Below are 15,656 nucleotides of genomic sequence, written 5' to 3'. Positions count from 1 at the left end.
GTCGTAGTTCCAGGTTATCTAGATGTGCTTCAGATTTTAGTTTTGTAACAGTAGTATGAAATGAGTGATCAGAATAGATGTAGCGAGCTGCGCGGCTTTTGTACTGCTTCAAGCGCTTTAGAAAGGTTAGATTGATGTGGCTCCCAAGCAGAGCATGCATATGCGAACTTGGGCCGAACGCGTGTTTGATAAGCTAATAGCTTGACGGATGGGGGAGCAAGACGCAACTGCCTTCGAAAGTATCCTAATACGCGGTTAGTTTCGTTACAGATGCTTCTGATGTGAGAGGATCAGCGGAAATCGCTAGAAATAGTGATGCCGAGGTACTTACATGAATTGACAGGAGAAATCGCAGCGTTGCAGAGGACGTACTGTGGTAGGAGGTTGCTTCTGCGGGTAAAAGAAACTAGCAGTGTTTTAGTATTGTTCAGTGGCATAAGCCATTCTCTACACCAAGCAGTGATCTTATCCAGGTCCTCTTGAAGTGATCGGGAGTCACCATCACTATGAATAGGATGATAAACGATGCAATCGTCTGTGAACAGGCGTGTGTTAGATGAGATGTTGGCGGTCAGATCATCAACATATATTAGAAAAAGGAGTGGGTCCAAGACGGTGCCTTGGGGTACTCATGAGCGAACAGGGTTTCTGCTTGAAGAATGATTCTTAGCACGAAAAAGCTGCTCCCGATTAGTCAAAAAAGTACGAATCCAGTCTAAAACAAAAGGATTAAGGTTTAAGCGAGAAAGTTTTAAAAGTAGTCCCTGATGTGCCACCTTGTCGAACACCTTTTCGAAATCTAAAAACAGGGCGTCAATTTGAACGTTTAAATCGAGGTTAGAGCTAATGTCATTGATGAACAGCATTAGTTGTGTGTCACAAGAAAAACCTTTGCGAAATCCATGTTTACTAGGAGTGAAAAAGTTGGAACGATAATAAAAACCTAACTGTGTGTGAGAAGTATATTATGTGCTCCATTAGTTTAGAACAAACACTGGTTAGTGAGGTAGGGCGGTAACTATGGCATGAAGATGGCAGACCTTTTTGCAGGACTGGGACAATCTTGCCCACTTTCCAGTCATCCAGTACCTCTCCCAATGATAATGACTGCTGAAAGATATGACATAACATTTCGTTGACGGCGTGTTTAGTTCTTTTTAGAATTTTTTAGTTGATGCCATCGACGCCTGCCGATGACAAAAGCTTTATAGAGTCAATTACATTTTAGACGCCGACAGGATTGAAGGTGATATCAGCCATAGTGTTATGATCATAGGGCGGAAAATCTGCTAGGTTATCAACAGGTTCGTCAGTAAAGACTGAAGAAAATGTGCGGTTAAGTGGTTCTGCAGTTTCACAGTCAGGAATGGGCTCGTTTTGGTCATTGTGCAGGGACGGTGGTTGCAAGTGGTTGCAAGTGATTCAGAATCTTCCAGAATTGTTTTGGGTTATCGTGAAGCATGTTCGGGAGTGTAAACAAGAAAAAAATCACGTTTGGTTTTGCTAGAAAGAGATTCGAATGTTTTTTCTGCAGTGTGATACTTCTGCCATGTGCAGTCGGTGTTAGAACACTTAGCAGCATGGAATAATCTTTTCTTTTTGTTATTCAAGCGTTTTAGTGTTGAGTTGAAGCAAGCTTGATGACTTCTTTTCTGTTATGGTTATTGTAGGCACATGGTGCATTTATCAAGTCATGCATTTTTTTTCTAAACAGGAGCCAGTTTGCATTGATAGAGCATTATAAAAAGTGAGAAAGAAAACTCGTGAAAAAATTTTCTAGTTCTATGTTTATAGCTGCATAGTTTCCTTCTATCGTAGAGTTGTAGTTTTTCTTTTTTTGTGGGGTGCAGCAATTTTAAGAGTAACTGAAGCATGAAGTACAGAGTGATCACTACGGCAGTACATGTAAGTCACTGATGAAAATTTGTCAGGATGAGAAGTAAGGACGAGGTCAAGTATGTTAGATGAATTTAGGCTTTGACGTGTTGGCCTGTTAACAAGGTGTGTCATTTAAACAGTGTTAAATGATGCTTTTTAGTTGCTGCAATGCATGACTAGTTCATTTAATCGCATTTGTTTGATTTCAGTGGAACTCTTCAAAATGTCCACTTGAGTGTTTGGCTCTTGTGCTTCGGAAAGCTTGTTTTATCTTTATGCTTTATGGTACCAAAATGTTCTGTCAATATGCATTTCTTGTTGCCTGCACGGATCGTACATACACTTCTGCCATGAACTGAGTTGATATTATGCAACAAAAACTGGGTGTCAGACCTGTCTAGCAACTTTTGCTGATTTGAGAGCTGCTTTCAGGTCCTGACAGCCATACATGAATGCAGAACCCCATAGGACATGCTGGCTTGAGTGCATTTGCTCTGCAAGATTTCTGTTGTAAGACTAGGGAGTGATTGCTGTCTATTTAATGGTGTTCACACTTAAATGTGCTAGACAAGAATGGCTTGCAGAATGTCATACAGCTTGCCTGAGTTTTGCTGAACTTGAAGCCTTCTACACATCAACATGTGGACAAACAGATCATAATTACAAGTTCGTTTGTTCAACAACTTTTTTCCGCTTTCTTAATGTTTATTGATAAAAATGTGCAAAATTTTTTGACATCCTTGGCTTGAAGTGTCCATACATACAATGCATTAGCATTGTCCCAAATATTGTTTTGGGGCTGCAGTAATGTCTATAGCTAAATGTGGAATTATTTAGCCGTAGAATCAGTCTAGAAAAATACGTAGTCTATACATAAAAGTACATACATAAAATCATACATACCTGCCATGGTCTTCTTGTGGTTATGGTGCTAGACTGCTAACCCAAAGGTTGCGAGATCAAATCCCGGCCGCGGTGGCCGCATTTTCGATGGAGGCGAAGATGCTAGAGGCCCGTGTACTTAGATTTAGGTGCATGTTAAAGAACCCCAGGTGGTGGAAATTTCCAGAGCCCTCCACTGTGGCGTCTCTCATAATCATATTGTGGTTTTTGGGACGTAAAACTCCGGCAATTATTATTAAAATAGTACATAAAAAAAGAGCTAACTTTTGGATTGAAATAAATATAAAAAGTGTATGCCAAATTGTGGGAGAAAAGAAACTGAAAGCACTGCATCCTGATCATAACAAAGCAACACAACTGAGCTCCGCCATACGTACAGCCCATGGTGCTTTTATTGGCATTACAGGTAAGTATTGTCGCACTGAAGATGTGAAAGGAAGGTTGAACTGTTACATACACTTCTTATCACTTGTTTTACTGCAGGAGAGGAGCTCTGTGCAATATCAATTTTACATCACTTAAATATCGCGATGCGGTGTGGGAAACTTCATTACCCCCATAAATAACAACTGTGCACTTCTTAAGACATTGTGTTTGTTCTAGTGAAAAGTCTTCACCTTCTGCTTCTGGATTCTTCTATTATAAACGAAATTCTGCAGTTGAGTGGTCTGGCATGGAGATATCTAGAACATAAGAATTTTTGTATGTTCTACGTCATTCTTTTCGTTACTCGGCTGCACTGTATCTATTATTATTCTACTGTCCCTGACTCCAGATTGCTTTCTTTTTTTCAGCTTATTTTTTGTAGGTGCAAGACAGGGACACCTGCCTACTTGCCTTGCTATGATCAATGTGTCACACTTTACACCAGCTCCCAGCCTAGTCTTCTTGGTTAGTGTAAACTTTTATTGCTTGCTATAAGACGCAGGTTTCATCATTTTTGATGGTTTTCATGAAGTTTTGTGAGCTGTATGACAAGGTTTGTTGGTAGTAGCTTACTGACCATGAGATGCACAGATTTAAGGAGCTTCAAGTTTTTGTCTGCACATGTTGAAGTGGCCCTCCTTACTTGAACTTTTTCTGCCTTTTGCTTTGTAATGAGCTTGCCGTTTTGAATTGGCACAGTCCATGCCGTGTGCTTTTCTGCATTCTTTTAGCTCTTTATGTGCAGTGATGTCTTTGTTGAAAAAGGTCACTAATTGAATGTTTAATTCTTGTAATTCTTGTACAGTGGTGTATTTCGCTAAAGCATGTCTACATCCTTTTTGTTCGCACATTTCAGTTATGAAAACAATAGTATCAAGAAAATGAGGTTTCATTTGTGCATGTGTAGCTCTGATGCTAATCACACTTTTTGTCAAAATTGGTTACTCGAACGACACTTAAAGAGTGGCTTTCCTTATCCACGATACCATTTATGAATGTGCAACACCAAAAAAAAGTTTGCACCTTTTAGGGGTCATGTTTTTACCAGCGATAATTATCTATCTTAAATTGTTGTTTTAAATGGCTAAAAAAGTTCTTTTACACTTTCAGTGCCTTCTTAGCCTGCTGTACCTGACAAACACAGATGTGTTTGTTCTCATAACATACACTGCCTTCAGTGAGGCCATGTTCATAATGCTGTCTGTGGGTGGGCTGCTTTGGCTTCGGATAAAACAGCCAAATACAAAACGACCAATTAAGGTATGTACGTCTGTTGTGATTACATTTATGAGCATTGTAAAATATTTTTATATATACGATGCGATGTCTAAGCTATAAGGAAAGTCTGATTGTTCTCACATACCAAATGCAAACTGCAAATGGTCTAGTTGAACCATTCGTAATTATTACTTGACATCCGGTTAGTTACTTTTTTTAAGCATTGTTATAATTGTCTCAATGGTCAATTTTAAGCTTACATAATGGCAAGCTGCAACAAACTGGGAATACTTTCTGCAACGTATGCTTTGTGCAATCATTTTATCCATCTAAAAAAATGGTACACGTGGCACTAAAATACCATGTGACTATGTACCAGTACTTATTTTATAATACTATCATCCTTCTACAAGTCTAGTAAAGACAATGAGTGGCCTTGACCATCACCTAACTTTGATTAAGCCGGAAAAAGAGCATGCAGCATCCAGTATCATCAGGATGCCATAGTCCAGAGAAGAAATTTAGTGCATGCTGACTATTTGAATGGCATTGGATTTTGTTCTATAGACTGATCCAACATATACATGCACTACAGCGCTGCTTAAAACTTGTGCCTAGTTGGAGTCCCCAAGGACATCATTGCTTTGTGCAGTTATACAAAAGTGAAACGCCAAAATATGACTAGGCTCTAAAGGAAAATTTATTTTCATTTAGGAAAAAGTAGCTTAGCACCCTCCTAAATAATATCCGTTGGAGTCTACGTTTTCATTTTTTTCCCACTGCTTAAAACAACTCTGGAACTTCTCACTGTGGGATGAAGGCTTTTCCCAATAATTTGCGATTTACCCTATCTTGTGTGAGGTGATCCCATATTATCCCTGTGAACTTCTTGATTTTGTCACTCCATCTGACTCACTACCATCGTTGACTCAAGCTGACCACCTACGCATTACGTCTAGCACAGGTCTATTTCTTTTGCTTAATGTCTCCTAGAATATCTGCTACCTCCATTTGTTCTCCGACCCATTCTGCTATCTTCCTGTCTCTTAATGTTATCCCTCTCATTCTCTATTCCATCGCATGCTGCACAGTCCGTAACTTTCTCTCGAGTTTTTTTCTTCTCCTCCAAGTTTCAGTCCCACATGTTATAACTCGCAGTATGCAATGATTTTACACTTTTTGCTTAGGGACAGCTGCAGATCACCTGCATTACTTGGGAATGCCTACCGTATGCACTCCAACCCACCCTTACTCTTCGGTGAATTTCCTTTTCATGAGTAGGCTTCTCTGTTAGTAATTGACCCAGGTATACATACTCTTGTACAGACTTCAAAGGTTGGTGCCAGTCATGCATTTCTTTTGCGAGCCTACTGATCATAATTTTTTTGTCTTTCGCTTATTCATATTTAGCCCTACTTCAGTACTTTTTCAGTTTAAGTATTCAGTCGTCACCATAATTGCTAATGAGCACTATGGCATCTGCAAATCGAAAGTCGTTAAGATATTCTCCGTTATTATTTATTCCCGTTTCTTCTCAATCTAGTCGTTTGAATACTTCTTCTAAGCATGCAGTGAACAACATTGGAGAGATCGTATCTTTTTATTTGACCCCTTTCTCTATCTCAGTTCTATTGCTTTTCTTGTGGAGAATGTTGATATGCCAAGCTTCAAAAATAAGGCTTGCTTCTTCATTGTTAGCTTATGTATAAAAGGGTGCATTCATCAAGTTTTGGTGTGCATTTATAGTTCCGACAATGTAAAAAAAAAACGATGAGATGGCGATCATCCAGTTAATGACCTATTATGCTCAATCTGATGATACAATGGCCTGTCTGCCCTATGCAAGGGCAACTATGTCTGAGAGAAACTTTATAAACTACACTAGTCCGGCATTCTGTAGATTTACTGGTGTGTTCTATGAAACACATGTCAATCCATCGTTAACTTTTCACCGAGTGTTTCTTTTTGTGCACAGTGGTGCATAACTTTTTTTTTTCTAGCTTATTGACAGCTGTAAAAACAATGTTAACTTCGTATCTACTTCCTGATTCTTTAGCCCGTGCAATAAGGAATTAATATAGAGAATACCTGCGACTCTCTTCTTGGTCTTATTGTTTTCTACAACAGTATTTTCTCCAAAACCTGGAGTGAGCGTGACAATTTTCACTGAATATGTCTCTGGAAAAGTTTTTAGAAGGTATCTCAGGATTGCAGAGATGTACATGGTGCAATGTTCGCCTTTCTGGTTCCTTATTGGCTCAACATTTTCTCTCAGCTGGGGCAGCACTAATATATAAACTTCCCCACCTGTTTCCCCTTTCTTACTTTATTCTATCATAATGAAAACCAGCCGATAATGAAGCCAAGGAAGGTATAGGGGACTTTAATTGTACTGTTTTAAGTGTATTGTACATGTATTAATTGTGATGTACATGTGAAGAAAATAAAGAGTACGAAAAGACAACTTGCCGCTGGCAGGGACCGAACCTGTGAAGTTCGGTCCCTGCCAGCTGCAAGTTGTCTTTTCGTCCTCTTAATTTTCTTCACATGTACACCACAATTAATACATGTACAATACACTTAAAACAGTACAATTAAAGTTCCCTATATATTCCTTGGCTTCATTATCCGCAGTTTTTTTTTGTTATTTACATATACTGCTGTCTCAGTTTCTGAGACACAGGTAGCAGGAGTGAGTACTGATGCTCAACACAATGAACAAATACAATTCAACAAAATACATGATTACGCAATTTTTTCGAATTGCTCAGCGCCGAGTCTGCGCAGAGAGCCATCAAGTTCATTCTGTAAATCCACGGTCCGCAGAAAAAAGGAAAACTTAAAACAATCAAGAATAGATCTGAAGGTCATAATATTTAGGGGACCAAATTGTCCGGTACGGCTTGGAGAAGCTGCAGCAAAAGAAATGGGCACTAGGACACTCGAGCCGGTGTGTCAAACAAAGAAACAAGCCCTAGAAAATTCCCCTCCTTCATTTATTCTATCATGTGCTTTATTTGGTACCCTTGAAATTTGACGTCCGACAGAAGTGCTAGAGAGTGATGAAGGAGCAGTAGCAGGATGAGTGGGGCACATTAACTGCCACCTCTTGTTTATCAGACAATAGGAGGAGGGTGTTTTTTTTGTTTCGATGTAACTAATTTTATTGAACCATTTCGCAATGTTTAGCATCTACGGGCTCTTGCATGGGTCTATGGTGTCGTAGGTAGGTCGTAATAGAAGAGGCCTTGAAAGCAGCTGGAGGAATGTTAGGGATATCATTACTTGAAATTCTAGCAGATAGGAAATTATCTAAAAATAATTGAGGTTAGCACATTGGAACAAATATGTGTTATCATAATCCGTCGCATTAGCACTGTGGCTGTCGTATTGGGCTATAAATATTGATGTTGTGTGTTCAGTCTTGGCTGTGGTGGCCACGTTTTTAGAGGAAAAAATTCAAGAGCCCTCCTGTGCATGGATTCCTTGCTCATGTTAACGAACCCCAGGTGGTTGCAATTATTCCAGAGCTTTCCATAACGGTATGGCTAATATATTCAGAGCATGGTTTTGGTATGGAAATATTTCATTGCCAAGTGCCGCATAGTATAACCCCTAGTGGTAGAAGCACTATCATGGTGTGTCGAAGGAGCGGCAACAGAGGGAGCGCGCAGTAGGTAGCTTGCCATGGGATGGCGCATGACTGTGGCGGCATGTTCTGGAGGTGACCTGCATGTGATACATAGCAGACGATGCCAAGGAAAAGCACGACACACTATAAACAAAGCTCCTTTCACACCAGATATCTTAATAATTAATAGTAGTTGCATGCTGTTACCACAATGCATTCATTCTTATTACTGTGCTGATCTGTTGATTGTGGAAACAGTAATCTGGAGTGCATCCACCATGTGTCTGCTCCCCTTCCTGTCACATTACTAGGGCAGAGGTAGTTGTGTTTAGGCGAGTTTGGGCCAGGGTGGCCCTTACACCAGCTGTCACCTCTAAGTGGAACTGGTTGTGCTTAGTACCATGGAATGCAGTGTGTCCATACTGCTCCCTTCCTGTGATGGAGGCAGATGCATACCGCCTACTGTGGACATACCAAGGCTTACATTCGGAATGCTCCCATCTCCTACAGCAAGCCGGGTTTCGCTACAGTGCCGCATTCAGCTATGATAATCGGATACTTGACACAAAACACTCCTTCAATTAACACACAGAACAAGCCTTGCAGCGCACGTATAATACACACCAAGCATTATGCCTTATGCAATAAATGGTCTCCACTGGGAGCAGGAGTCTTGAAAGAAGGCCCAGATTATAGAGGAGGCAAATTTATGCGATAGATTGTATGTTATGAGATGGTAGTGTTAGCTCTAAAAAAAAGCCTGTTTGACAGTGCTGCTGTCTGGCGAGTGTGGGCACATGGTCAGTCACATGGTGTTTTAAAAGGAGCTGTTTGAACAGTAAACAAGACACGAATGAGCAAAGCCAACAGTGGTGCATCTATGTTAGCCTTGGTAATGCAGACTGCATCAATATGCTTGAATGAACAGCCAGCATACAGTCTCTTACACAGTCTAAAAAGTAGAAAGGATGAGTGCTAGACAATAGGCAAGTCCAGTACTCGTTCTGACCACATTTTTAATTTTGTAAGCATCTGTACAAATTTCCTCTTCATTCGCATGCATCCACCAGCTGCCGAGCTAATCTGCTGATATGTAAAAATTTGTCATGGCTCATATAAATATTGTACACATTGTACACCACACAATGAAAAACCTTGTTGAACTTTCTTACTTTACTGTGTGAAACTAATATGAAAATGCTAGAACTATTCATATGCAGAACTAACCTAATGAAGCCTATAGATAATGAAGCCAAAGAAAGCGTAGGGGACATTATTCATAGTTCTTAACTGTAGTGTAGTAATTAGGGCATAAATGGAAAGGAATTAAAATGTACGAAAAAGCTTGTCAGTGGGAACCGAACCCACAGCCCTTGTATTATGCCTCTGATACACTACCATCCCTCTTTTGTTCTTTCATAGCGAAGGTTTCAACCCCGCAGACTTGATACCTTTAGGTAGCCTGCAAGAGTTTATTATTGGTCAGCTGCCAGCTTGTAAAGAGATCACTAGATACATGATGCTAGATGGCAAAAGAGTGTGTTCGACACTCGCTGCCATGGTTACGAGTGGCGCTGTTTGACGCTGCCAGGATTATATACGCAGAAGTGCCCATTAAAGAGGATGGGAAAATGACCATTGTTGTAGCTCAGTTGGCGGAGCATCGGACACGTAATTCGAAGGTTGTAGACTCTGTCCCCACTGATGGCAAGTTGTTTTTTCCTCCACTTTAATTCGTTTCCATTTATCTAATAATTACTACACTACAGTTGAAAAACTGCAAATAATATCACCTATGCTTTCCTTGGATTCATTGTCTATTGACTTTATTTCGTTGTGTCTTACAAAGAAACAAGCCATTTGAACCATTCCCCTTCTTTCATTCATGCACAGAACTGGCATTCATAATACAATACTATAATGTATGGTGCATGACTGATAAATATGTGTGCAGTGCTAACACTGTAGCCTGAATTGAGATTTGCCTAAATATGGGCACCTCTCGAAGGAATGTACCAATATTTGACTTCTAACAAATTTTGGTATGCTTTAGAAGTGGCTTTTTGAATGTGGCATATAAAAATAATCAATTTATGTGCTGCATCTTGAATTTTGAACATAGTTAACCTCCAGCAGGACAGCATTTAGCTGCAATACCGGAGGCATTAAGGAAACAGGTTTTACAGCTTTTATTATCTTTTTTTTTTCGTATTTACACCGCATGTTAGAGATGTCAGTGTTTAATCTGGTTGCTTAAAATACATCTTATAGTCTTCTTATTTATAGAAGCTGCTGTTTCATGTTATTTCACGTATTTGGATTTCCTATAGATATCTTTGGCATTGTAGTGTGGGAAGTACTCAGGATCTTATGGATTTCACTGTTCATGCAAGAAAAAGCACAAGTTGTGCATGTTTCCTATTTTCCAGCCCTTTTCTGAGCATCTATGCATCTTTCAGCATCTATGCATTTTTCTCAGCATCTATGCATCTAGCATCTATTTCTCAGCATCTATATGCATCTCAGCAACTTTTCTCAGCACCTTTTCTCAGCATCTATGAAATGTTGCTGCCTTATTGATTTGATGTCAGCTAGAGGAGGTTCTGAAACCTCACTTATCTCTTAACGGGGTCATGAAGCACCCCTTGGGCTGATTGAAAAAACACATCCTGCGGAAAGCTGACACGGCTATGAACTGCTCTGCCAAATATTACAGTCGTGCGCGCCGCGTAATGGCCACAAGCGGAGCGCGAAGTTGCCGTTTCCCCAGGCACCCTCTTTTCAAACAGAGGCCGGTTCTCACTCTCGTCGGTGGGCGGGGCGTCTGTCTGCTGTACGTCGCAAGAGACATAGCATGCTTATTGGCCGATAGCCGACGTAAATCGAGAGCGGCGTTCGGATCAGATGCGCTTCTTGCCGCGGGGTGCCGCCACTTGCCGGCGCCGCACTCCTCAGTACACGGTAGCCGCACTCGCGCAAGCGAATCACAGCGGGAGAGCGATCGCGTTTCACGAGGCGCGCTGGCGTAACTTCTTTCCCCCATGCCATCCCTCCCTGTCTAGCTTCCAGTGCGCTCGCCGGCACGAGAAAAGAGAGAAAGCGCTGGGAGCGTGCGCCAAACCCCCGTAACTCCGCTGATTCTTGACGGATTCGAGAAATTTTTGCGGCAATCGATTCGGGAGGCAGTACACTCCGATACTGAGGCCATTAGATCATTACTTGGAAAAGTGGTTCATGACCCCTTTAATTCGCAATTCTTAACATTTCTCATATGCAAGAACCACAATTGTAGTCTTATCTTACACTTCTGTCCCAAAACACTTTGTGTGTTGTCTTAATGAAAAATGCGACATGTGAGACAGTTTTTAAAATCTTGGATGATGATTTATGTCTAGTTTTAGATGCAGGACTCATTTCATCAGTACAATGTCACACACTCATGGATTCACTTTTTTTTTTTAAATGTAAATGTACAGTGTGGTCCACTGTTAGAGGAAACGCAGGAGCGCATTGTGGCCGTGTTCCATAAAAAAACCACTGATGTGAGGTATGTGAAACGACGAGATTATGTTCCACCATAAGGATATGCTTCAAGTGAGGGACGTTGCGCGAGCCACACATTGTCTATGTTGCCTGGGTACAGTAGCAGAAGCAGTAATGCTTCATGTTACTGATTACATGATTGTTATCAGTAGCTGTTCATTCCACAGCTTGTCTGGTGTCACTCGTTTCGAAATGGCTAGGGTGCCGGGAGGCAAAAGTTGGCATTTGCATGGCTTTATATGAAGGGATATTCACAGCAGATGATTTCAAAGCTGACAGGCAGGCCTCTGAAGACTACGAGGTGAGACACAACATCGACTAAGGTGTTGTGCATCTACTGCCTACATGTTTGAGCACAGTCATTGAATGTGATGGTGACATTACGTGCTGTTAGATGCTGGAAAAGCTCCCAGTTGTGTAACATTTCTTGAAGTAAATGCGGAGAAAGTCACCCGTGATAACAATTTTGAGTTCTTGCTGCTCGCGACATGTTGGACAGTTTTAGACCAGGAGTGCTTCTTTTGCTAGGAGTAAAAAAACAACAGGGCAGTATAAATTTAAAAACATGCGCTTCATGCAAAGTTTTCATGTAAGTGTGCTCATCAAGCAGTGAAGGTATGCTGAAATGGCAGCAACACTTTGTCGCAGGCAATGCGCAGGCAATGTTAATCAGCACGCCATTCCACGCTTACAGCACACGTTTGTGGTACGGCACATTCTTGCCACCTTGTGTTGGCGGCGCTGTGCCAAATGTGGCCATCAAGCACTTCAGCGTTTGGTCCAACATTAAGCCACTCTATACACCCCTGCCTGCTGTCAAAGTGTTCGACTAACAGTTATTACGCATTGCAGGTGAACATCATACTGCCCGTGTTGTTCTTCCTCATCTCGCTGTTCCTTGTGGTGCTACCATTCTTCAGCCAGCCCTTGGAAACATCTATTGGTGCTGGCATCATGCTGTCTGGAATTCCAGTCTACTTCCTCACAATCTACTGGAAGGATAAACCTCTTGCTTACAGGAGAACGATTCGTGAGTATTTGCTTTGCTTTAGCATGGCTTTGGAGAAGCTATCACTACTTTGCTAGGAATGTGCTGTTCCGTTTTGTCTGTTTTTGTCTGGTTATCTTATTTTGTACTGAAACAAAAAGCACTTTGCTAGGAAACAGTGATATAGAGCAGCAGACTTGTTCATAAAGAATTTTGTGTAATTTATTGCTTGTAAATTACATTCTTAGCAAACATTTAATTACATGTAACCAGCAACTTCCTTGACACGACAAGCTGTAACATGCGGGACAGCTTTGAACGCTTGAATATGGCGGGAGCTGCATTTGAATGCAGCATTCCATGCCACATCTTTGGGGATGCAGATCGATGCAAATCTTGGGGGGCAGACAAGCTCGAGTGCTCGGTGTTTGTTTACTTATCCTAATGCTAAACAAGATGTCAGTGTACAAATTGAACTGGTGCTGCTATGGTACGATGTCAATGACCACATTGAAGTCTGAATGTTCATGTCAGGAAATTGCCTATGGATTTTTTCGGGCTTTTGTTGGTCCTGCAGGGAGTGTCATCAATGAGCCTTAGCAACAGTGAAATGCTGCATCCCGTAGTGGATAGAAATGCTAGAATAACGTTGTTGAATAGCCACAATCTGGTGCACACGGTGTTCGTACTATATTACCACACCTCCCTTCTTTACAGCATGTAAATCGACCATGTTTTCAGTATTGCTGCAAATGTCTTTAGAAGAAAGCAAGCGAAGATGGCAGACAGAGGTGTTGGAAAGCAATTTTTAGTGAAGAGAAGCACTGTACATCTGAAGATCTGCAGAAGACACTTTGAAATAACCAGGATAGCTCACACTATTTTATTTGCGCAATGTTTACAAAAGTTGGGAGCAAAGTAACGTAAGCGTAATCTATTACTCTCTAGTACTCCGTTTCTTTTTGTGGCAGCAAGTTGTCACTTTATTATATATTACACTTTTTTGAGAGAAGTAATTGTAATCAGTTACATTTTTTTTTTCTTTTTTTAATGTACAAGTCTATGCTGCAGGCAGTTAGACTGCAGGTCTGAATCAGTGCGCTTTCATGTCAGCTATCTGGCTCTCTTGTAAAGGGGCACATCCTAACAGTAAGTGAAGTTCATTGCAAATTAATGACTCAAAAGAATGTTGAGGTACCAAAACACCTTGCTCCAACATTAGAACTAATACTATGGATCTTTAGACAATAATTTACAACTTTCTTGCCATTGTTATTATCCCTATAGCATTTGCTTTTCTAGATATATATAGTATTCTTTCTTTGTCACAATATTTTTTCTTACACTTGAGTGCTACAGTCTACTGTAGAATATGGTTTACTGCACAGCCTATCATCTGAATTGGGCTCTACATTAGACATTAGTCATTGACACTCTTACTCTCCAGGTCTCTTTTTATTTTTACTTTCATTTTTCACACAAATCATCTGGAATAAGGTGCCAGGTATTCAGGCAGGCTAATGTATCCAGCTCTCATCCATCGTTCTCTCTGTCCCTCTAAACTGCATAATTATTTAATGAGCGTTGTCCATGTAGTTGTGTGTCCTTTGTGCATGGTGAAGCAGTCACGTCTTCTTCAGAAAGTTTCGAGGAACTCAAGCTACTAAAATTGAAAGAGTGCCCTTGTTTTCACTTCCTATTTTGAGTCACTGACTGTGTAAAAGTGCTTTTCTGTTTAAAATAACAGAGAGCTGAGCTAATTGGTAAGCATTTATGTTAAAGAGACAGGGCGTGCAAACACGGACACAAGAGAGAAGTCAAGACTCAACAAACTCCATGGTGTCTTTTCTGTATTTTCTGCTTTTCTGTATTGCAACCTATATTTTTACTATATGGCGGCAAAATATACATCATCATGCAGTAGGCTAATAGCGAGATTACGAGGCTCAGTTTCAAGGAGTGCTTCGTCTGGATCCAGATACTCTTGACGCCCTCTGCTGTGCAGCTGGTCAGACAGAGGACCAGGGGTTAATGGCAAAATTCACGAGGAGGACAGTAGCAAAATATTGTTGGGGTGATGTCTTGTGCAAGTGATCCATAATTTTCTACATACCAAGGTGATAATAAAAAAATAGCACATATGCAGAACACTCTTAATGGAGACAAAGCATTCTAGGGTGATGGCTTGGATGAATTGATGATCTTATAATTGCGACAAAGGACAAAACACAAAAGCTTACGGGGGCTTATGGGTGTAAGCAACTTGCAGATATGTGTGGCAATGAAGTGACATACCTAGGTCCTAATTTTAGCACCGAGAAATAAAAAATGATATTCTTTAATAAAGACACAAGTAAAGAAGAGGCATCAGTTCAATACCAAGTCATGGCCACGGTCATACCCATTGCTTCCTGGGTATACATAAACAAAGACCTATCAAGTTAACCTGAGAATAATGGGGGAAGCAGAGTGCCCCTGTAATTGAGCATGAAGAACTTTGAAGCTGCAATAATATGTGGTGATAGGCAGCAAGGAATTTGGAAAGGAGTAATGGTGGTGATAACGTTTGTTTATTTATTTATTTATTTATTTATTTATTTATTTATTTATTTATTTATTTATTTATTTATTTGTTTGTTTATTTGTTTGTTTGTTTGTTTGTTTGTTTAAAGATACTTTACAGGCCACCAGGGGCATTGCTTGAGGGGTAAAACACAATCAAAGACTTAACATGTTCAGTAATTAGAAAACACGAGGAAGCAGCACAAATATAGAGCAATGAAAAGGAGAAAGAAATGTTTGAGTATAACATGCACAACTTCTACAACTGCCATTCTGTACTTAAAATTGGAGATCCAGATGGTGTAGGAGTTTAACCATCGAGGAGGCTGACGTGAAAGACTCGGGAACATGGAAGAGAAGAAATTTATGGCTAAAGTGCATAATTATGTGAATCCCAAAAGCAGATCTCTACTTGGTGCCGAAAAAAAAAACTAATTGCAATCAGTTTTTTTCTTTTAAAAGTGTAATTGATTACACTGAACATTTACTACACCAAGAGAGTAACTG

General features: G+C 40.4%; 1 protein-coding gene across 2 annotated transcripts in view; it reads left to right on the top strand.

Annotated features, from left to right (window-relative positions):
• LOC119372986 (Y+L amino acid transporter 2) overlaps positions 1–15,656 on the top strand; it is a 93,593-nt gene that overhangs the window by 66,321 nt on the left and 11,616 nt on the right. For both annotated transcript variants that reach the window (XM_037643172.2, XM_037643171.2), the window contains exons 7-9: positions 3,576–3,672; positions 4,318–4,467; positions 12,452–12,629. In XM_037643172.2, coding sequence (XP_037499100.1) covers positions 3,576–3,672; positions 4,318–4,467; positions 12,452–12,629 — 425 coding nt within the window. The remainder of the gene's footprint in view (positions 1–3,575; positions 3,673–4,317; positions 4,468–12,451; positions 12,630–15,656) is intronic.

Source organism: Rhipicephalus sanguineus, chromosome 1 (genome assembly GCF_013339695.2).
Source record: "Rhipicephalus sanguineus isolate Rsan-2018 chromosome 1, BIME_Rsan_1.4, whole genome shotgun sequence".
Lineage (NCBI taxonomy): Eukaryota > Metazoa > Arthropoda > Arachnida > Ixodida > Ixodidae > Rhipicephalus > Rhipicephalus sanguineus.
Note: the sequence above shows the minus strand (reverse complement) of the source record. Positions and strands in the feature narration are given on the sequence as shown.